General features: G+C 18.4%; 4 protein-coding genes across 6 annotated transcripts; 2 read left to right on the plus strand and 2 right to left on the minus strand.

The window, feature by feature from the left end:
• Nucleotides 1-2071: 2071 nt before the first annotated feature.
• LOC107998622 (caspase-1) lies at nt 2072-6072 on the plus strand. Its single transcript, XM_017057981.3, has 4 exons — nt 2072-2745; nt 3096-3355; nt 3526-3831; nt 4261-6072. Exons 1-4 carry the CDS (start codon nt 2666-2668, stop codon nt 4509-4511), a joined length of 897 nt encoding a protein of 298 aa, XP_016913470.1. The 5' UTR covers nt 2072-2665; the 3' UTR covers nt 4512-6072.
• Nucleotides 6073-6170: 98 nt separating this feature from the next.
• On the minus strand, nt 6171-8797 carry LOC107998621 (ADP-ribosylation factor-like protein 13B). Of its 2 annotated transcripts, none has more exons than XM_017057979.3 (8): nt 8656-8797; nt 8514-8584; nt 8227-8360; nt 7909-8024; nt 7473-7649; nt 7212-7389; nt 7112-7145; nt 6171-7033 (listed from the first exon to the last, which is right to left on the minus strand). In XM_017057979.3, the coding sequence occupies exons 1-8, from the start codon at nt 8712-8714 to the stop codon at nt 6723-6725; spliced, it is 1080 nt and encodes a 359-aa protein (XP_016913468.1). In that variant the 5' UTR covers nt 8715-8797; the 3' UTR covers nt 6171-6722. The 2 variants fall into 2 exon arrangements, with proteins under 2 accessions (XP_016913468.1, XP_016913469.1); XM_017057980.3 differs by having other exon boundaries at nt 8514-8561; nt 8656-8796.
• A 255-nt stretch (nt 8798-9052) lies between these two features.
• Nucleotides 9053-13785, plus strand: LOC107998629 (uncharacterized). 2 transcript variants are annotated; one of them, XM_017057991.3, is made up of 6 exons: nt 9053-9586; nt 9672-9925; nt 10008-10089; nt 10171-10307; nt 10374-10585; nt 13593-13785. In XM_017057991.3, the coding sequence occupies exons 1-6, from the start codon at nt 9496-9498 to the stop codon at nt 13594-13596; spliced, it is 780 nt and encodes a 259-aa protein (XP_016913480.1). In that variant the 5' UTR covers nt 9053-9495; the 3' UTR covers nt 13597-13785. The 2 variants fall into 2 exon arrangements, with proteins under 2 accessions (XP_016913480.1, XP_016913478.1); XM_017057989.3 differs by lacking the exon at nt 13593-13785 and adding an exon at nt 11086-12696 and having other exon boundaries at nt 9191-9586.
• LOC107998628 (pre-mRNA-splicing factor 18) lies at nt 11290-13009 on the minus strand. Its single transcript, XM_017057987.3, has 4 exons — nt 12776-13009; nt 12414-12695; nt 11883-12311; nt 11290-11806 (listed from the first exon to the last, which is right to left on the minus strand). Exons 1-4 carry the CDS (start codon nt 12836-12838, stop codon nt 11570-11572), a joined length of 1011 nt encoding a protein of 336 aa, XP_016913476.1. The 5' UTR covers nt 12839-13009; the 3' UTR covers nt 11290-11569.
• Nucleotides 13786-24493: the final 10708 nt, after the last annotated feature.

The raw sequence follows: 24493 nt of genomic DNA on the forward strand, positions 1-24493 counted from the left end.
TTATTCATATGATTATCTGATATGATACCATTTCGAAATCATCTTTTATTCATAAATAATGTCATATTTTCCTTATTATCTATCTTTTTTTTCATAAAAAATCTTGTAAAATAAAATTCTGAATTTTCAACTAATGTCTTCTTTATTTGAGAGGAATAGAAAGAGAAAAAGTTAATTGGAAAGTATTATAATTGATTGATTATTATGCCACTTATCAGAATATAATATCTTTTTTTAATAATAAATAATAATTTTTATAATTTTGATACTAAATGACTTTTGTCGTCATGATTTCGAATTCATTATCGTTAACATATAATGTTATATTGCTATATAGTTTCATAATAATGAAAATCATTTATAATAGATCACATTTACAATAGTATCGCATGGAAACGAATCTTAATTTATGTGTTTTGATAGATGGCATAGCAATCGCATTAAACTAATCCTTTTTCAATTAATTTTTTTTCTTTCTATTAGTCTTAAATGAGAACGAACATATTGAAAAACTGGAATTTGATAAGATTGTGTGAATTATTATAAATGGGTCATATCTATGAATAATAGATATATGATTTAATAGATACATGAAGATGTCGATGCTAACGCCGCCAATTGTTTTCAATAAGAACTAATCTTTTTTCTTTTTATTAATATTTATATCATAACTTATTTCTATGTAATAAAACAAATACTTAAATAAGTACTTTACTTTAATTCGTATCCTATATTGTATTTTATATAATGCATCATTCTTGTTGATCCTGTTTCTAATACTATATGTCAGAAAGTAATTTCTTATTAGACTAATGATACTACAAAAATTTTCATTTTGAAATTTTTTGGAAATTGTCAATTACATCTATTCTATCTATTTCCATTTCTATGTATTCTTACGTACATCATGTTACTAAGTAGTTCAAATTTTATATAGAAATGAAAATAATTATTTTTTAATGAAGAATTATAATTAAACTTATTTATGTTTTACATAATTTCTTAATAATTAATTAAAAATTTATTTTAATAATTTTATTATTTTAAATTTATTTTTTAAATTAATTATAAATCATAATTTATAATTTATGATAATTATTAGATTTATAGATTATTTTATATATAATTTTCTAATTTAAAAAAAATATATATTTAAAACTTAATAAAATAACTTAATCAAATAAAATAAAAGAAAATTAATATTATTATTATACATAAATAAATATTATTTTATTTGAAATCAACGATATATATATATATTAGTAATTATTGTGATTATGAATAATTAGAAAATAAATCATTTTTATGAATGTTGAATAAATATTTTTTATTAAAATTTTATAGTAAGATGAATGAAATTAAAAATTAATAAAAATTTTATGCAAATATTTTTAATTTGTAATAAAATATTATAATAAAATATAATATTGAATTTTGTTAAGGAATGTAAACTCCTCATGAAAATCGCCCCATCTTTCACATATGATTCAAATAATCATTTGAATAATTTAAAAAGATATTTTTCTGATTTAAGATATTATATGTCATATATATTTAGTCATTAATATTATTATTATATTAAATAGATAACAAGGAGATAACAAGGAGATAACAAGGAGATTATTTATATTCTCGTTTAGAATTTCGTTTAGAATTTCATATATATATCATATATCATAGAATTTCAGGTTATAACTTTTTTATATCTATAAATATCAAAATAAAATTTGTTAATAATGATACATTTGAAAACATAATGAAATAGAATTTAATAATGAATATTTCGAATTGTTCGTTTTTTTTTTTTAGGGGAGAGAATTACAATTAGGAAATTCTTCATGTTTATTTACTTTTAATCATGTAGTAATTCATATAGTAATTTTTGAATTTTACTTTGAATTTTTATTAAAATATATAAAATGTTTCAGAAATTTTTGATCGCAAAAATAATTACTTTTAGATTATTAATATGAATTTCCTTTATTATTTCTTAAGTTTTGTTATGTTTTCTTTTTTATGCTTTCTTTTATGTTTTCTTTTTTTAATAAAATAAAGAAAATTAAAAAATCAAATCAAAATAAAAAGAATTTATATATTTGATTATATATATTATTATATTCGTTATATATATTTATGGAATATTTTTGGACAAATAATTTAGCAGAGATTAAAATGAACAAAAGTTTGTATAAAAATTTCGATTGAAGCTTATTTATTAAAAACAATTGAAGTTTGCATTAAATAAAGCAAGATAGAAATAGAGTGAGACTGTTCTTGTTCTGTCTTTATATCATGATAGCATTCTGTTTTTGCCTTGTTGAATACAAATTTAAATACTTATAACTTAATAAACCTCAACCATTATTTTTGTATATCAACTTTTGTTTTTATTTTAATTTATAAAATTGATTCTCCAAAGATGCCTCATGAATATATTAATATCCTGTATATATTCTTCTGTGTTAGTATAATGGCCGTTGCCATATCATTGTATTGAAATGTTTTTATACTTGTCACAGTAGTATATAGTAACTAAAGATACGTATATGAGTAAATGAGTCACGACACGACGCGTGCTATAGTGCGTAATATATAACGCCAGTAAAGTGTGATATTTCTATAAAACTGTTTTTTCTATTGTGAAAAGTTCTTTTAAAGTGAAACTATGTGCTCTACAAAAAGAGATATTATAAACGACAGTAACAAATATAATAATGATGTCGGAGATGCATTTGGATGTTCTAGGTAAGATAAGATTTTATTTTTATATTTTCTTTTTATTTCCCATATTGTATATTAATATGTGTTACCTATTTTTACGAAATTTAAAATTTTATAGAGATATATTTTTAGATTATAAATATTAAAATATAAATAATTTTATTTATTTATAAAACTAATTTTTATAATTTAATTTGTAATATATAAAATAATATAATAATAACATGCAGAGAAAATTGTAATTATATTATAAAACAAAGAAAATTGTATAATTATTAATTTAATTTATATTTTGTTTTATATAGCTCTAATTATTATTAATTGTTTATTTGAATGAACTTAGACATCAGATATGCCTTTTTTTTATTTTTCAGAAACAGTATCAGTCCTCTTATGGGCCCTTTACAAATAGCACCTACGGACCGTTATGCTACACATTATAATATGAATCATGCAAAACGTGGATTAGCTCTTATTTTTAATCATGAATTTTTTACTATTGCACATCTTAGATCAAGATGTGGAACAAATGAAGATTGTAAAAATCTTATCAATACATTAAAAAATCTTGGTTTTGAAGTAAATGATTTTCATAATTATACACATAGAGATATAGTAAAAAATTTAGAAAGAGGTACTTGTTGATAAATTACTTAAAATAATAATTGTTATAATTTTTAATTTTTAATTCTAATCTTTGATTTTCTTTAATTAAAAAAAAATATTATTTCTTGAAATCTATGTAATAACATATAAATAAGATATATTGAATATTTTTAAAAAATATATACTTTTTTTTTACAGTTGCTAGTATGGATCATTCTCAACATGATTGTTTAGTTGTAGCTATATTGAGTCATGGAGATTTAGGATTACTTTATGCCCATGATACTTCATATAAACCTGATTCTATTTGGGCTCATTTTACAGCTGATAAATGTCCTACACTTTCTGGAAAACCAAAATTATTTTTTATACAAGCTTGCCAAGGAGATAAATTAGATGCAGGAATAACATTAAAAGAACGTACAGAAACTGATGGTCAACCAGCTTCTACATTTCGTATACCAAGTCATGCAGATTTTTTAATTGCTTATTCTACAATACCAGGTAAATATAATATTAAAATAAATTTATTATGTTTATTTTTATGCTTTATTTGAATTTACATTATGTTTTTCTTATTTCATTAATTTTTTTAATTTTTTATTTATTATATTATAAATATAAACATTTAAAATAATATTATAAAATAATATAAATATAAACATTTAGAATGATATTGAATAACTTATAATAAAACTGAAAAAATTATAAAACTGAATTAATTATAATTTAATTTCATATAATAATATAATTTAATATTATATAATAATGTAATTTATATATTATATAAACTATAATTTTCTAAAAGATATAAAGAATTATATTTAAAATCTTTAGAAAAAAATTATATTTATATTTTTAGTTATCTAGGAAATTATTTTTTTAATTAATTTTATGTTTATGTAATTTAGTTAAAAAAAATTATTTATACAGGTTATTATTCATGGAGAAATACTACTCGCGGTTCATGGTTCATACAAGCGTTATGCGAACATTTACGAGAAAATGGTACCCGTTATGATTTGTTAACTTTACTCACATTTGTTTGTCAACGAGTTGCTATTGATTTTGAATCAAATACTCCCGATAATATTACAATGCATCAACAAAAACAAATTCCGTGCATTACATCAATGTTAACTCGTCTGGTAAAATTTACAGCTCCGAAAAACGGAATTGTATAGTCGTTTTATATAAAAGTTTTATAAAATATAACATACATAGATTATACGTTACGTACCTTTGTAACACTAATATTGTTAAGAACTAAAAGATAATATTTTATCTATGCAATTTCTTAGATGTGACTGCAATGTAAAGCATTTAAATAATAGCATTTATTTTATACAAACTGCCATTATATTATGTAATATTTACATTAAAAAACAAAAAATACATTATAGCAATATAAAATAGCTTTTATGGTACAATTATATGGTATATACAATTTTTTGTACTTGTCTAAATTAATGAATATATATGCAAATCATATGTTTTGTAAGATTTATATTCATATAATGAAAATTTATAATAGAATCTTTAACTATAATTTTTAACAACTCTTAAATCATTAGAAAATTGCATAAAATGAATGTAATAATAGTCATCTAAAAATTTATATTCAAAACTATTATATAATTAAGATATAAAATAAGTACAAATGAAAAGTAAAATTAGACATCAATTTATAAATATAGTCAAAATTGAATGCCTTTGTAATTGCTGCTTTATGAACAAAATTTTACATATTACAATTTGTATATATTATCTATAAAATTTTGACATCATATTTTAAAAAAACTATTTTTTAATCATTATAATGCAAACAACTGAAGAAATTTATATATTTACACTTTATATAAAAGTCAAAAGGACAAAATTTGTCTTTTCATAACAAGCAATAGTCTATCTTATATGAAAAAAATAAATATTTTCAACTTAGTAATAAAGATAAACTTAACTTGCCTAATTAAAGTAATTGTGATTATATAAGGTGCAATTGCAACGAATATTCGAGTTTTATCTATTGTTAAGAAAATAAATAAAAAATAAGAAAAGCGATTTGCATATACTTTTGGAATTGCTAATACATAAAATGTTATGTTGCTTCATAGTTTGAGAAAGGCATTATTATAATAAAATAAATAAGAATTTAATAAAAAAAAATATTATTATTATAGCAAAAGTTGCTATATTTATATTTGAAATGGCATTACTATGATCTATAAAATTTCTGAAAACGTGATATAACAGTCTTTCATAAGAATATGTAATTTTTAAATATCAATTATTGAAATTTTATGTTATTTTTAATGGTTTAATTACTATATTTCAATGATGTGTTTGTAATGAAATTTATATAAAATATTTTCCATAAATTTTTATCTTTTACATTAAACATTACACAAGATAACATTGTTCCTTACTATAACAATTTTCAGTATAATCTTTCAATATATATAATAAAGTAGTTGCTCAATAAGATAGTATTACAGATAAGATAAAACTACTACTTATAATATTTATTGTATTGTAAATTGTGATAAGTATGTACTGATGTGCTCTATGTATTGCAATACAATTTTTATGTATTTTTACTGCTATTATATAATCGAAAATTTTTTACTATCTTTATATTATAGCTTTTATAAGTCTTTCGTATATGTTCTAACTCGGATATTTAGCTAATTTTCATGTACGTGAATTTGTATGCAACTATAGATAATAAAGTTAAAATAAAAAAGATATTAATTATTAATATAATTTTATTAATGTCATAAAATATACCTATATAATTTTTAAATACATTGTGTTGTGTATCAAAGATAATAATTGAAAAAATATTTAAATCAACATATGAATATATTTGATGACTAGAACACAAATAGTTATACACAGATATTATTTACATAAATAATTATTCATATAATAAAGAATAAACATTTTTGATTTTTATTCTATAGTATATCAGATGAAAATAAAACGAACATTTATTAAATGTTTATATTATAAAAACATAATATATTATAAAATTCGTTAAAATATTTTTCTTGGTGCATTTTCAAATATATTATACAGACTATTCGGACAAAATAGATAAAAATTTAAAGAAATAAAAACACAGAAGTTGGTATGCGAAAATATTCGTTGAAAATGAAATAAGATAATGATAAAGTGAGAGCTTTATCTCTGTTATATTTTATTTCCATCTCGCTTTATTTAGTACATAATTCTATTGCTTAATTTGAACATTTTTGCATATCGATTTATGTGTTTATTTTAGTCTCTAGAATCACGTCTTAGATTTTATACCCATTTCGTCCAAATCTGTATTATTATATATATTCTTTAATAATGGTCCCTTATTATTTTTGATAATAATATAATTTAAAATATTATTCTTGTGTCACTTGTCCAGGAATATTAAGTACTGTTATCTTATTTACAAAATGTTGTGTACATTCTGGTGCTGTATATGGACGATTATTTTTTAACCTAACTGAATTTGTATATGTATCTAATATTATTGGATTTAATATTGGTGAAAATACTTGAAAATTCTTTTGTGATTCTAATGCTTGTGTGGTAAATTTAACATTTTCTGATATATTTTTAATTTCAATGACAGATTCTTCAGTAGTAAGTGGTGCAGTCTTATTTCTATGTTTAAATATTTTCTTTAACTTATTCTCATTTGTTACTATACCTACAAATATTGTTTATATGTTATTATTATTATAAGAAAGTTTTATTTCTTTATTATATATTATTTAATATTACATACCATTTTGTGAAATACTTGTTGTATGAACATCTTCCTAAAATTATAATAGATAAAATGAGAATATAATAATTTATTTGAAATAAAATTTTAATAATATTACCCTTTTTAAAATTAGTTCTTTGATTGGTTTAAAAGGATTGGAATGGATTGATAATCTTGATGGTGAATCTAATGCTATACTTTGTACTTCAATATTTTTTTCATGTTGAGCATTCTGAAAACTTTTAAGTTTACTATTTAAAGTTGTATAATTCTTCACTATTATATCCAGCAGCCATCTATGTAAATTATTTTTATTTAATGAAAAAAAAAGTTAAATTTATTACTATATTCAGTATAAAAATAAAAGTTTATTACATACTTATATCCATTTTTTATACCAATTGTATTATCTTTTGATTGATCTCCTTTGCAAATACACGAACATATCTCCACTCTCGTGGGACACTTCATAGTATTAGCAGCATGTTCTACATCTAAATTCTCAACAAGATCTAATTCATCAATAGCTCCATTTATATCTTGTTTGTTTGCAAGCCTATTATAAAATATTATATATGTATATATATTTAATATGTATAATTATATATGTACATATATTTATATATTTAATATATAAATATATAATATATATATTATTAATATATAATTTAATATATATATATATATTAAAATTTTATTAAAACAAGCATATTATATACATGAATATATTTTATGCACTTATATACATTGCATCTACAAAATAATATGTATAAACAACAATGTAGAAAGATAAATAACATATTTAATTTTCTTACAACAACAATGGTTTTCCTGAAATACATTCATGTGAAATTAATTCACCAAGAACAACTTTATTTTCTGTAAGACGGGAAATATCACTAGCATCCACAACATATATAAGACCATGTATCTAAAATAAAAATGATTATTAAATATATATAAATAAATATATATATTAAATAAATATATTTTGTTATTCACCATAAAAATAAAAGAATTATATTTCTATGAAATGTGATTATGATCTCCGACTTTGTAATATTTATATTAAATTGTATTTAATTATTTATTAATTATATTATTAATAATCATATTGTAATTTAATTACTTACACAATTATAATATTTTGGCCACAAAGATCTGATTTGAGAACTACCACCAATGTCATAAATTTTTACAGTGTATGTTTTGTATTTTAAAGATACTATATGGAATCCCATTGTAGGTAATGTGTTTTTATCTGAATCTAAAAATATATATATATAATTATTAATAACTTTAAAACATAAATATATATTAAATATAATTAAAATTATAAATTTATAAAACATTTTTTGTTAATTATGTTAATTATAATTATCAAAAAAAATTGCGAATCAAAATATATGTATATATATACCTCCACTGATACAATTTAAAACCGAAGTTTTTCCCGCATTATCAAGGCCTAAAATAAGCAAAATAATAGTCCTAAAAATCAGATTATTATTAAATAAATATTTTCTTATTAATATGAATATTTTATTATATAAAATTATTACTTTTCGGAACATTTTTTCTTTTGTAACCTTTGTAGTACGTTTCGCATACAATTACCCATTATAATAAATCTGTTATATGTTGTACTTTTAAACTAATTCATGTCATGTTGTACTGTACATTTCTATATTTAAGAAATAGACTTAAATATAATATGGACCAATTAACAATCATTGCACGTAAAACACATCTATATTAATTATAGTACTATCAATATAATGAATATAACTTCATATGTATAATATGAATAAATAAAATAAAAACTCTGAATTCTAAACTAAAAATTTATTTTTTCATACGTAAATATACACAAATGATTAAATCATAAAATATAAAAAACAATACACGTACTATATATTATATCATATAAAAAATTATAAAAATTATGATATATCGAATATAAATTTATAAATGAAAATATAAATGAAAATATAAATGAATTTTTTTTAATTATACTAATATTTTCGAAATTATATTTTTATACAACAAAATTTTATGATATCTAAATAATATATTTTTTTTAAGTTTCTTTCTATGTTCTTTTCATACTTCGTGTCTTTTCTTCAATCATACTTAAAAATGTCTCAAAGAATTTTTTTAATATATATTTTTTAATTTTGAAATATATAAATAAATAATTAATATTGAATATCAAGAACATATTAATAATAATAAATAATTAATAAATAAACAATTTATTTTATTCATATTTTATATTATGTTATTAAAGTCATTAATTAGAATTTTTAAGAATACTTTGAAAAAAAGATAAATATATTGTATCATATTTGATTTTGTAAACAATATATATATATATATATATTTAATACTTTTTAATAAATATGGATAAAGGTTATTTATTGTCAAATAAAGTTGGTTTTATTGGTGGTGGAAATATGGCAAGTGCTATTGGTGCTGGCTTAATTCGTAAAGGTAATAAAGTTTTTTAATATAATTTATAAAATTAATGATTAATTGTAATACGAAAAATAATGATATAATTAAATTCTTATTACAGGTATTTTAAATCCAGATAATGTTTGGGTTTCTGCTCGTACAAATAAAACTTTAGGCTTTTGGAATGACCTTGGTGCTCATGCTACATTAAAAAATGGAGAAGTAGTAGATAATTGTGATATTATATTCTTAGCAATGAAACCTCATATGTTTGATGATGCACTTAAGGGTATTAGAGAAACGATGACAAGCAAAGCTTCACATATACTTTTTGTTTCAGTTCTTGTAGGAGTTACATTAGATTGTTTAGCTAATGTAAAATCACTATTAAAAATATAGATAAGCCATGTTTGTATAAATAAATATAAATTTAATTTAATAATTAATATATTTTTAGAAACTTAAATCTATTGTTACATATCCCAGAATAATTAGATGTATGCCTAATACTCCAATGATGGTTGGAGAAGGAATAACAGGTAAAATAAGATATAAAATAAGATAATATAAATATATAAAATAATAATAATATATAAATAATTATAATTTCTAATGTTTAGTATATTGTTCTATGAATACAACAAATCAAGATGAAACTATAATAGAAAAATTATTTTCATATATTGGTGTAATTGAAAATGTTCCTGAATCTCTTATGAATGCTATAGGTGGTCTTTCAGGATCTGGTCCTGCTTATGTAAGTATAATTAATATTATATATTTTTTTGAAAACAAACATTAAAATTAAATAAAATTTCTCTAGGCATATCTTGTTATAGAAGCATTAGCAGATGGTGCTGTGAAGATGGGTGTTCCAAGACCAATGGCAACAAAATTTGCAGCTCAAGTATTAGTTGGAGCTGGTAAAATGGTATTAGAAACAGGTAGACATCCTGGTCAATTAAAAGATGAAGTATGTTCTCCAGGAGGTACAACTATTACAGGAGTACATGCTATGGAATGTGGACAAGTTAGGTAAAAAACCATGAAAATATTATATATAAATTCTCCAGATATTATCATCTTGATTTTCATTCCTATTATTATCTATAATAAAAAATGTTTCACATGAAATTAAACATTTAGAATAATTGAATTAATTGAATGAAAGGAAAACATTAAAGTATTACTTTATATGTTTCTTGTTTTTTATGCAATAAATTTTAAACTTCAAGTTAAAATATTTCTTAAATTAATAAATTTTGAATATAAATTAATATTTTTTTAGAGAGAATCAAATATGAATTAGTATAATAAAAAAATATATAATTCTATTTAAAAAAAAGACTCGTATATGATTACATAAAAAAAAACTAATAATAATAATATTAGAATATGTCTTTTCTAATTTTCCATTCAATTTTATTTAAAAAAATTTTTATTATCAATAATAACAATACTATAAAAAAAGATAGTAATATCTGATGAATATTTTGTATATTATTGCATTATAACATTATTAATTATATTTGTAGAGCTTCTATGATGAATGCAGTTGAAGCTGCAGTAAGAAAATCAAATGAATTAACATCTAACATAAAATAAAAAAAATTGTAAAATATAAATATAATAATAATATATAATATGAAAATATGTAATATAATTTGCATTTTTATAAATTTCTTTATTTTTAAGAAATTATTTTTTTAAATTATCTTTGTTTTTAAGAATTATAAGTATTTTTTTAATTTTAAGATGTTTATTATTAAGATAATTTATTATTTAAAAATACAAATAGTACAAATAAGTTCTAATTTAGTATGAAAACAAGTATTCAAATAAAATTGATTTGCTATTTTAAATAAATACAATTTTTATTCCTTTTTATATATAACTTAATTATAATGCTAGAAAAAATAAAATATTATATTGATAATGTATATTATATGTTAAATATTTTACAATTATATATTATACAAAATGTAATTGTATGTAATTTGTATGTTACATATAAAAATATTATGTTTTTGAATATTCTACACAACGAGATGGATCCGTAGGATAATATTCTTGACACTTGGTCATAAGTCTTTTTAATGCTTGAATATATTTTCTTTGAGTTTCATCATTCATTACATGTGCCACATTTTTTGAAAAAATTTTTTCTCTTCCGGTACGCGCATGAATACCAACCATAGTTACTCCAATAGGCCATGGAGAATTTCCTATTGCCATTTGTAAATATGCATCACTCGCCTACAATAAAAAACTTGTAATATATACATTATTTTAAAATCATGTATATATTATATAAATTTATTAATATACTTACTAATATATAATTACGTTCAAGTAAATGTTTTACAATATCAGTTAAACTATCAGTAATATCTTCCGGAAGGGATTTATTTTTTAATTTTCTAAGAAGAGGTTTTAAATATTCTCTTGTTTGGGCATAAGTAGCACTAGCCATTTTTCCTCTAGTGCTCATTTTTTCTGCAGTACTTCTACTATTTAATTGATTGCCCCACATTTGTACTAAGAATTGTATGAATTGTGTAATGACATTTAAATCAAAATCTCTGTCACCCTTATTTAATTTTATGGACATTTTTTGTAAATCTTCATAAGTAACTCCTTCGTCTGGCACATGTACATCTCCTTTTCCATCACGATCTTGAGGTTTAGAAGAAGCTAATATTTCATTCAAATATGCTTGATCTACTTGTTCCATAGCTTCTTGGAAATCATTTCTAAAACCCTTTAATTTAAAATAATTTTATTATATAGTAATTTAAAATAATATTATTATATAGTAATCATTACGAATATTTTATTCTTTTAAAATATTTTAAATACTTACTTTATTTACTTCAGGTTCAAGAATTTCACATTTTCTTAATCGTTTAAAGGCTTCTATTTCTGATTCTCCAAATAATAATATAGGTTCACTTCTTTCACGTAATCTTCTAATTACTTCGTGCCTAGGTAATGTTAAATGCTCAGAACTACCATCAGTTACAGAATCTTCTTGTTGTTGAGTTGTATCAATTTTAATATCATCATCATTATTTTCTTGTATTTCTTTTATTTTTTGATCCTTTGTCATTAGTTCACTTCTTCTAAAATATTTTTTGTTATTTTGCTGTAATATTATTTTATTTTAAATAAAACAAAAAATAATTAAAAAGAATATTATAAATTGATTATTAAATAAAATATTACCAAAACATTGCTTTCCTCCAACTGTTTTCTTTTTTTCATTATTTCTGCTTTTAAAACATCCATTATTAAAAAATTTCAATGAATTCGATTTATATTAGAAATTATTATATGTATATGAATAACAAATTCAGAAATTGCCCTAAAATAATTAAGAAATTATTTTTCTGTATTTAATTTTTTAAGGTTATTTATATATTATCACAATTTATATATAGAATAGACTAATGGCGGGCATTATAATATCGATATTTCAAATATCGATACTTTTCAATTCAAATATCGATACTTTATACTGGATTATATTGATATTTAATGTGATAATATATTCCAGTATTGATACTTAATACTTAAATTTTAGAATTTCAATACAAACATATTTCTTGTAACGTATTGAATAATATGTTATAAGAGAAAAGAAATAATTACTATTTTTCTATAAAATTTTTAATTATTTCAAAATTTATTTTAATAAATATACTTAAATGGAAAGTACAAAAATGGTAATGAAACAAATAATAATTATTTAATAATGAACAAGAAATTATTTAGCAGAAAATATTTACAGTTGTTGTTTTTAGATTCGTTATTTATTGAAAATTTTTCGATATTCGATCAAAACATTCTATAATATATTTTATATTTTTATCTATATTCTAGTTATATTATTAAATATTTAAAATATTTAATTTAAATAAATAATTTATTTTCATTATCAGATTTTGCTACTTTTAATTATAAGTAATATAGATATATATAAAAAATTGATCAAATTTATTGTCATCAATAGATTATCATGTAATGCATTTTTATGTTTCAGATGATAACATAAATGAGAGATACATAGTGATATTTTCATTTTTCCATGAAATAATATCAATGTATTTCTAATCTATCATGAATTTCCTATTATGATATATATAAAAGTAAGAAACAACAGCGGGAGATGATTTTGATGCCATTTTTAAAAAAATTTTCCATTTTAAAATAAATGCTCAGATATTAAAACATTATTGTAAAAATTTCTTTTTGATAATGTCTCTATTCTCATTCCCACTATTATTCTCCATATTTAATATAATTAAAGTATTGGAATGCTTGCTGAAAATAATTATGTATATTATGGTTAATTTTTCAAAGTAATATTATAACTATAGTAAAATACAAATATCAAGAATATATAAACTTTAAAATAAAGTCAATATTTTGAAGTTAGAGAAAATTTTTCTTTTATATAGATATACAAAAAAAAGTCACAAAAATATTTGAATACTTAGAAATAAGCACAAATTCATATTATATTATATTATATTATATTATATTATATATATTATATTAATTATAATATATTATTTTATATTATTTTATATTAATTATGATATATTATTAGAATTAATATTAAGACATTGTTTAAGTTTAATATAATATACTATATTATAGTTATTTATATTTAAAATATAGATGATATTTGAAAAAAAATACAAGAGAAAATTAATATTAAAAGAGAATATTAAAATTTAAAAAAAAAAAAACTTACAAAGAGATATTGAATAAAAGTAAATTAATGATTCAATATATTATTAAAAAATTAAATAATACAGAAAATTTTGCAAATGAAATTAATAAAAATGAATAAAAATCGATTTTAAAGAAATTAAAATATCAAGGAAAAAAAATAATTATTCATAAAATAAAATTAATTTTAATATTGGTTCTAAAATTAATATTTATTTAAGAATGCAAGGAAAAAGAATCTTATCAAAAAATTTTACAAAAATTTAGTTTTATATAGTACAATAATCATAAATAAATAAGAAACTGTTTTAATAAATTAATTTTTAATTAGTAACAGAGATTGAATTTTATGAAAAAAAAAATATATTGATAAAGGAAACATTTTCTGAGATATACTTTTTGATAAAAGCAAATTTAATATAAATATTTTTTATTCTGATGCAATTATATTTAAAAAAAATCGAAAATTGAAATGAAAATTTATATCTAACTATAAAACATGATAGTGTTAGTATTCTATATAATATAGAATTATATGATAGATAATGATACTGATATTTATAAATAAAATATTAGATAAATATTTTCATTTAAGTTAAAGAAAAATTTTAAGTAAGCTATCAAAAAGTTAAATTTAATAAAAAATAAATTGTTATAACTTTTATTTTAAATAGTGAATTTTGAATGATTTTAAACATTGCTTGGATATTATACAATATATACTATTTAAATATGCCATTATAAAGCTTAATTCTATCAAATATTTATGGTCTTAAATAAATAAAAAATAAAATAATTATGAAATAAATAACAAAGTATTATTAAAATAGATAATATATTGAAATATGAAATATTATAGATATAAATGTTATGTTTTATATAAAGTATTTAAAAAATGAGAACATTTATTAACTGGAAATTCTTTAATTTTCCTTTTTGTTATAGTTCCTTTTTATTAATAAATTATTAATAAGAAATATTGGCCAATCACGTAACTTAGTTAAATAAATCAGATATATTTGATTGTTTATTGTTTTATTATTACAGAATGTAAGATTTATGAGACAAAAGATAACATAATGTATTATATAATTACATGTATTATATAATATAATGTAATTTTATATCATAAAAGATAATATAATGTATTCTATTATTTTTTTCTTATTATAATATATCTTATTAAATTTATTTTATTTACTTAATCATAATTCATTTTTATATTTCTATATATTATATAATTAACTCCTATATAAATTAATATATATATATTTTTTCTTTCTCTTTCCTTTTCTATTTCTTTTTCTCTTCATTTATAATTCTTGTTTTGCTTCTATGATTTCTATCGTTTTTTTATACCTACAATTTTTATTTTTATTTTTTCCTTTTTTCTTTAATATATAATATATATTAGAATGTCTATATAAATATCTTATAAATTAAAACAAAAATAAAAATATCAAATATAATATTAAAAATCAAAATAAATTATTATAAAGATAATTTTTATATTTTATATAGTGAAATCAAAATGTTATTCTTAAGTTATCTCTATGAATTATATGAAGTATAAATTATAAATTATAAATCATTTAATCTATATCTATAATGTTATGTTTTATATAAAATATTACTTCTTATATTTATTATAAAACTATTTTAAACATAAATATAAAACGTCTATTGGTATGTATCACAAATTTATTTTCCATCTTTCGTGTTCTTGAATTTTCATTTGATTTTCCATAAAGTTCAGATTTAGAAGCTTAGGAGGACACTTTTTATTTTCTTTTTATATTCATAATTTAAAATTCTTTTTTTTTTTTGAATTACAAAAAAATTAATTTTCTTTTTTTGATTATCTTCTATTTTTTTTTCTTTTTCTAATTTTTATTTTTTTGTTTTTATTAGTATCATTTTTTTTTCTTTTTTTTTAAATTTATTCATTTTAATCTTCCACATTTCTTTCTTTTAATCATTTTGTCTTTTTATTTATTTTTATTTTAATTATTTTTAAGTACCTTTAACTGTTTTTCAATAGTTTCTTTTATTAACTTTCTCTCTTCCTTTCTTTCATTATTTTTTTTCAAATCATAACTCTTAATTTTGCTTCCTTATCTTTCTTTTCATTCTTTTCTTTTTCTTTCATTTTTATATTTTTTCTTTCTCTTTCCTTTTCTATTTCTTTTTCTTTTCATTCATAATCCTTATTTTGCTTTTATGATTTCCATCATTATTTTTATACTTATGATTTCTATTTTTATTCTTTCTTTTTTCCTTTATTTTCTTCTTCTTTCTTTTGTTTTTATAAATATTTTTCACATTTGTTTTTTTATGCTATCTTGATTTTATTTATAAAATTCAAAAATTTTCTTTTATTAGTCATTTTTTTTTCTTTTTGTACTTTTATATTTCTTTTTTTTGTTCATTATGTATTTTCTTATTTATTATTAATTTTTTATTTTCTTTTTATTTATTAATTATAACATTTTATATTTTTTCAAAATTCCATCTTTTTTCTTTTCTTTCTTTTCTTTTTTTTTCTTCTTTATACTATTTTTTTTTAATTTTCTTTACATTTTATTTTCATCATGTGTTTATATTTTTCTTTGTCCTAATTTTCTCAAGAATTTTACCATAGTTCTACTTCTTTACTCTTTTGCATTTATTTCTTTTTGATATTTTTACGATATTTTTTTTATAAACTTTTATTTATCAATTTTTCATTTTGATACATTCTTATTTTTCTTTTTTTTTCTTTTTTTTCTATCAATTTTTTTAATATCTATTTTTCTTATTTTTTTTTTCCTTTGTTATTTTTTCCTAATATTCTTACTATATCATTTTTTATAATATTCCTCAATCCTCCCGCATTCTTCCATATTTCTTTTTAGTCTTATTTAATTCTTTTTTACATAATCTATATAATTTTTCTTTCAATCAATATTTTTTTTTTTCAATAATCTGAATCTTGTAAATCTTTTTTTCTATTTTCCTTCTCGAATTTTGAATTTTCTTTATTTTTATTGTTATATTTATATTTTTCTATCCTAAATTTAAAATTTTAATTCAATTATTAGTTTTTGAGATAGTGACAAAAAATTTTCAATACAATATATTGAATTGTGCCAATATAGACATAATTAAATGCTACCTATAGATGATTGTTTTTATTTTTGTATCGTCATTGTATTGCGCACATTATTAAATATAACGAATTAAATAATGTAGTAATGAAATTTATATGCATAGAATGTTCCATGTAATATCGGCTATAACTTTGATCATTCAAGGAATATTTTCTATCTGTATATTTATCTCTTTAAAATCAATCTGTCAATTAACTTGATTATTTTATATTTATTGTTACATTGTCTAATTGATTTGATCTTAAGTAGTTGAACTTATATTGAAATATGTTGTAAAAGAGTTTGTTTAATGTATCTTTTTTTATATATAATAAATTGTCGGCTTTAGTTTTCAAATTAAATAATTATTCGAAATATTCTTCATTGATTTTTATAATTTTTGGATATATTCTAAAAAAGATTTTGAACAACTTTTTTCTTTGCATATTATTGTTTTAATTTTCGAGATATTTATTAAAAAATATTGCTATTATTATAAAGAATTTTTTTTATACATGTGCAATCATCCATAGTTGTTTATGCAAGCATATTTATCTATCGTTTCTATAAATATAGAGTTATTTGCAATAAATTTTTGATAGTATATCGTTAAATATCAATTTAACATAAAAATATTGCTTGTATTATTTTTGTAAATATACACATTTATTAAACATTGTATTATTTGTGTATAACAAATTAAAAATATTAATTAATTAATTGAAAAAACCAAATTTAAAATTTATTAAATAATATTTTTAAAATTAGTTGGTTAAGAGATTTTTTCCTGACAAATTAATAATGCCAACAAAGAATTATTTATAATAATAATAATAATAGTAATAGTTATTATTATTATTATTTTTTTTGTCATCATTCATTTTAGGCTAGTGATTAAAAAATATGTTTAATAACGAATTTATTTGATTTGTAACAAATATTTAATATCCTCTTGCAAATAATTCTAAAATATCGAATGAGTAAAAAACAATAATACATATTAAAGAAAAATAACAAATTTATCTAAAATAGAAATAAAATATAAAATAAATTGTCAACAAAAAATAATTTTTAATATTTTAAATAATCTTAAATAATATCTTATAAATAGAAAAAGAAAATATTAAAAAGAAATATTATATTTAATTTTTATAAAAAATTGTTATTTTATAATTATTTTAATTTTTCTTTTTATATTTTTTTTCAAATACGTACTACCTATCTAATAACTTTTTTTTTATTTTTAAAATATACAAACGAAAAGATAAATCAAAATAAAAAATAAAAGAACATTTTTGGTAATTGAAAGATTGTTGATTTAGATTTCTGCATTTTTGTTTTTAATACATATAAATATGTATTGATTCGATTTTGAGTATTATTACTACTCTCATTTTTTTTATCTATCCTCTTTTTCTAATATTCTTGATCGGTATTAGTGATTAGTAATGGTATTTCAGTAATATATGGTTAGTTATGTCACGAAATTATGTCTACTGAATTTGATGAAATAATATTTGAATACATGTTTAATTAAATAACTTTCATATAAATATTATATTAAAAATTATATTATAAATATTATTAATATATAATTGTAATAATAAATGATAGTTATATATAGAAATAATATTTTAAGAATTCAGTGAATAAAAATATTGTCTGTATGCAATATCATAAAAAGAAAATTATTATACAATATTTAGATTTTTAGTACAGATTTTTAATGATAAACATGATATTAATATTTGATTAAAATGTGGATATTGAACTTTAATTATTATTTTTTTACAGTTTCATTTTAATCTCATATCAAAATAACAAAATAACAAACATTAATTACAAATGAGATAGAGACAAAATTGATACGCTGATTTACGTTCAATAATTTATATAATTCAAATTAATTGAATTATTAATAATCTAATTATTATTAATAATTTTTTTGAGAGAATAATGAAGCGAAACAAATTTGTATATGAAAAAATATATTTCTGTATATTTTATATATTCAAGATATCTCATTTAATACATAATATCTATTATAATATTATAATGATATAAAATATTGATTTTAAAAAATATTTAATAATTAAAAATAATGACTTGCCAGTTATAGTAAAGTAATAAAGTAACTCAATTTGATATTTATGAAGGTATTTATCTTTTCTTCTGTATGTAATTCGATTTAAAACAATATGTTGAATCAATATGTGATTCGAAATGATAGAAAAAGAATGACAATGAATCAATTGATAAATTTAATCGAGTACGAATATCTCCATAATAATTTTATTATATACATTTATTATTATACATTTATTAATTTATTACATTAATTATTACATTTATGAAAAAATAATGCAATACATAAAAGTATAATAAAATTAATAAAATAAATAATAAAATTATAAAAATTTTCATTTTGTAAAACTTAATTTGTTTACTTTTATGAATTACGTAAATTACAAAATATAATGTTTATAAATATAATACATTAAATAAGAGAAAAATTAAGAAATAAAATTTTTGATGAATATCATATCTTACTATTATGATAATAATGAAAAACAAATTTATATTTTATGTCTTTTTTGTCTTTACATGTTTTTTTATTTATTATTTATTTATTATTATTTTTGCTAAATTATTGAAATTGTAAATATTTGAATAGGAAAATAATAATGTTTATAAGATATGTTACATAAAATCATGAAAGAAAGTGAGTCAGAACATTTTTAATGTTGATAATATTTTTTTATCAGATATGTGCTCAAAATAAATTGAAAAATAGTCGAGAAAATAAATAATATTACATTATTATAAAAAATAATCTTAACATTATATTGTCATTTAATTTAAAATAATGTCTAAAAATTTTGTGAGTCGGAAAATCGAAAATTCTTTACTTGAAATATAAAGATAAAATCTACTTTAAAATCTACTTTATCTTGAACAATATAATTAAAACATCTTAAAATATAATAAAATTTGTTCGTTGTGACATAAATCGATGAATTTTATAAATCTGATTTTTCTAAGAATGAATATAAATAAGATTACAAATAATACAATGAATAATTAGAATTCTGTTCGTGGTATTGATTCTAATTTATTTATCAAGTATATATTTTTATATGTATTTTATTTGTTGGATTGTTAAATGCTCGAGATGATAGCATCCTTCGAATGTCGTAGTTTTGATATCTTTTTGAAACAATAATCATTTAATTTTTATCTCTTATTGGCAATTGGCAATTTCTTTTAATAAGTCTTCCAAATAACACAGGTTTCTGAATTACTGGATCAGAAATCGATTTTTCTAATACTTCCTATCCTCTTCATAGAATTTGCAAACGTGACTCTTTAAATTCCGCATGATAATTTGAACGATGTAATGCTATGTCTTAATATTATTGTGGAAAGGATCGAATATAGAAATCATATATTCTTTTATTTTTATATTTTATTTTCGTATTTCATAGAACCGAAAAATGGAATGTCTAAATTTGCTAAAGATAAATATTTTTGCTTGCGTAGTAAGGATGATTGAATATATTGTTATATAGAGATAGAAAAATAATAATTTTTGTTTAATTTATATGGAATGTTCAAAAAGTGAGAGAATACTAATATGATTTAATAATTAATTAATGATTTTTTAATTTCAAGCAATATTTTCCTTTGCAAAAACTTTTATTAGAAGAAACTTTTATCAAGAATAAAAGAAAATAAAGTTTTTATTAAGAAGTTAATAAAAAATTTGAAAAAAATTAATCAATTATGAAGCGTTAATCGAATCATGATGGCCGAAATTAAATAAATAAATCCAAGTATATTATTATCGAGGAAAGTATATTAAATATATAATTTAATATATATATATTAATATATATAATTTTTATTGAAAGAAAATTATATCGAATTATTTTTTATTCTTAAATAATAAATAAATAACTAATTGGTTACTATTTGTATAGAACAAATGAATATAATTTATTCATTGTTCAAAACAAATAGTGTTCAAAACAAATAAGAAAATAAATATAAAACTTTTCTATCAAATAAATGATAGATAATATATGTATTTGGAATAAAAATAAAAATGATAATATATGATAAATATTAATATAAAATAATAACGATAAATATTAAATTAAAAAATAATTCATCAAATAAATAGATAAAATTAATCATTCATCCAAAATTTAACTCGAGTTTTGAAATATACTACTGAGTTACTTTCTCTTATTCTTAATGGTACTCTGGTATTTTTCCTTAGCATTAAATTAATTCTTAATAGATTAACATTAAACTTAAAAATAATACGAAAACGATATCGTTGAATTAATATATTTATTCTTCACTTCATTGTATAATCATTAATATTAATCAATTAGTTACTTGTAATTTAATAGAAGAATTGATTTAAAAAAATTTTTTTCCTACACTTACACTCTTCGCTATTAAAAATAACTATTATATTTACCAGTATTGGCATCTCTATTATTAATTATTATAACATATCGCATATATAAAAAGTGAGAATATACGTATCTATTATATTAATATTAATCATAGAATTAAATAAAGAAAATTATAAATATTGGAAAGTTCAAATGAAAAATATAATAATATATAATGATTTATATTTATATGTTAATGAATGCATATAAAATAAAAACAAATAATTGAATATGGCAATTGAATATAAAAAATTGAAAAGATTGGCTCTAATATGTTCTTAAGCATTAGTAAAAATTAAATTAATAACATTAAAGAATGTGATATTTGAAAAATAGCATGGGAAACTTTGAGGTATTCATGAATTGAAAGATCCATCTCTTATAAATAACTATATAAAATAATGAAAAAAGCAAATGTACAAATGAAAGAATATATAATAAATATATAATAAATAAATTCATGAATAACAGAAAAATTAAAAGAAGAAAATATTGCTGAATTATTTTCATATTATTTTATTGCTAAAGTTTTTTTCTATCTAGGGATGATTTATTATATATTTCTTAAAAGTAAAACTATAATAGAACTAAAAACTTAAAATTTGAAAATCAAAATACAAATTACAATTGTTAGTAATATATAGGTAGACAATACATATCATGTATTACACATATATGTAACAAATTTATTAAAATTAATCAATATCAATATAATATTAATATAATTTTGATATAATAATATATCAAAATTATTCAATATCAATATAATATGATATAATAATATATCAATGTTAATATGTATAGCTACAAAAGAATGTGTGTAATGTGAATATATAGATGATATTAAATTAATAAACTAAAACATTAGAAGAAATTGATATTTAAAAATTCTTAATAAAGTTAGGTTATGTAATGTTACGTACGTGCCAGAAACCAATTTTTTTTTGTCTTATAAATAATAAAATATGTGTTAGCTCTAACTTTCGTAAAGCTATAATAAATGAAATGAAAATGATTTATTACAAAATTCGTTGTTAACAAAATCCTATTTTAAATGATCTATTTTAAATGATCAAGAGCAAAGTTTATATGCTAATGAAAGTTTATGTTTATATTGAGTGAACTTACAAAGTTCTAAAAATTCTGTTAATTCGAAATTACAAAGTTCAAGAATTTAACATGTTGTAATATTTTAATAAAAATGTTTCTAAATCCGAACTTATAAAATATAAAAAATAATACTTAAAATATTTCGCAAAACAGAACTGTTTATCATGATAAAAATAATGAATTATAAAACAATAAATATTGAAAAAAAATATTAAAACTAAATGGCATGAAAAAATTAATCATTTCAACCAGAATTTGAAAAGACTTATATAAAACTTATATATGAAATTTCACTAAAAATTTTAAATATGAGATATATCATTTAAAAAAAATTCATATAATTAAATTTAAAAATTTCTCGAAAAGAAAGAAAGAACTGAAATTTTAGATTTAAATAGTATATACCAATACTTATTGGAGCCATGAAAGAGTATCTACTATTACATAGTAGAGGTATTTCATTATTTTTCTTAATCAGATATATAGAGATAATAATAATTAAGAATAGATTCCAAACATTAAAAAATTATAAAATTTGAGTTGAGAAACAAATAAAATAAATAAAATATATCATATATTCAATAATGCAAAAAAATATATTTCAAGATGTACAGCAAAATAATTTACATTTTTTAATATATCAGTATCAGTTATATAGAATTTTTTGATCATAGATTTTTTAATTTTGATAATCATTTTTATATATAATTTTTATATATGATAAGTTTATTTTATAATTAATTAATTGATTAAAATTTAATAATTAAGATTATTATTTTTTTGTAATTGTAATTATTTAATTGATTATAATCTTATAATTAAAAATATAAAATAATAATTTAAATTATTATATTCTTTTTTAATATTATAATTTCTAATAAAATATATAAATTATAAATATTTTTAATAAAATATATAATAACTTTTTAATAACTTTTATTAATATATATAATATATAAAATATATAAAATATAAATAATTAAATAATCAATGGATTTTATAAATATATATAATTATAAAAAACATGTTCATTGCTTTAATTGTTATAATCTAAATTGTTAAATATTGACAAAAAATTTTTATATATGCATTTTTAATATTTTGTATTAACAAATATATTTATGCAAAATTTGTTGTTACTTTTAAACAGACATCACTAAATGCAAAAAAAAAAAAGAAGAAAAAATATATTTGACAAAATATATCTTTTAAAAGTTTAAAACAGGTATATTTTTATAATTAATGCATATATTTATAGTTGATGAAATATTTTTTAACATCATATAATTTCAGAATGCTATTTTAAATAAATTCTTTCCAATAAAATTATAACTATATATTCAACTTTGAAAATATATTATTGTAAGGGACAATTGTACATGCTTGATGTACATTAATTATAATTTTTAAATATTAATAAAAAATTTTTATGTATTCATTTTTTATATTTTTTAATAACTTTTAAAATACGTATATCATGCAAAATTTATCGAGAATTATCG

The sequence above is a fragment of the Apis cerana genome, linkage group LG4, assembly GCF_029169275.1.
Source record: "Apis cerana isolate GH-2021 linkage group LG4, AcerK_1.0, whole genome shotgun sequence".
Lineage (NCBI taxonomy): Eukaryota > Metazoa > Arthropoda > Insecta > Hymenoptera > Apidae > Apis > Apis cerana.

What these genes read in the sequence shown, in the direction of transcription:
- LOC107998622 (XM_017057981.3), top strand. Translation starts at nt 2,666, where the DNA reads ATGTGCTCTACAAAAAGAGATATTATAAACGACAGTAACAAATATAAT. An exon ending in AGTAAAAAATTTAGAAAGAG is followed by an intron (nt 3,356 to 3,525) that starts GTACTTGTTGAT and finishes TTTTTTTTACAG; the next exon opens with TTGCTAGTATGGATCATTCT. An exon ending in TGCTTATTCTACAATACCAG is followed by an intron (nt 3,832 to 4,260) that starts GTAAATATAATA and finishes TTATTTATACAG; the next exon opens with GTTATTATTCATGGAGAAAT.
- LOC107998621 (XM_017057979.3), bottom strand. Translation starts at nt 8,714, where the DNA reads ATGGGTAATTGTATGCGAAACGTACTACAAAGGTTACAAAAGAAAAAA. An exon ending in AAGAAAAAATGTTCCGAAAA is followed by an intron (nt 8,585 to 8,655) that starts GTAATAATTTTA and finishes TCTGATTTTTAG; the next exon opens with GACTATTATTTTGCTTATTT. An exon ending in GGTATAAAAAATGGATATAA is followed by an intron (nt 7,390 to 7,472) that starts GTATGTAATAAA and finishes TAATTTACATAG; the next exon opens with ATGGCTGCTGGATATAATAG.
- LOC107998629 (XM_017057989.3), top strand. Translation starts at nt 9,496, where the DNA reads ATGGATAAAGGTTATTTATTGTCAAATAAAGTTGGTTTTATTGGTGGT. An exon ending in CATTAGATTGTTTAGCTAAT is followed by an intron (nt 9,926 to 10,007) that starts GTAAAATCACTA and finishes ATATATTTTTAG; the next exon opens with AAACTTAAATCTATTGTTAC. An exon ending in ATGGAATGTGGACAAGTTAG is followed by an intron (nt 10,586 to 11,085) that starts GTAAAAAACCAT and finishes TTATATTTGTAG; the next exon opens with AGCTTCTATGATGAATGCAG.
- LOC107998628 (XM_017057987.3), bottom strand. Translation starts at nt 12,838, where the DNA reads ATGGATGTTTTAAAAGCAGAAATAATGAAAAAAAGAAAACAGTTGGAG. An exon ending in TGGAGGAAAGCAATGTTTTG is followed by an intron (nt 12,696 to 12,775) that starts GTAATATTTTAT and finishes ATAATATTACAG; the next exon opens with CAAAATAACAAAAAATATTT. An exon ending in TTGAACCTGAAGTAAATAAA is followed by an intron (nt 12,312 to 12,413) that starts GTAAGTATTTAA and finishes TTTAAATTAAAG; the next exon opens with GGTTTTAGAAATGATTTCCA.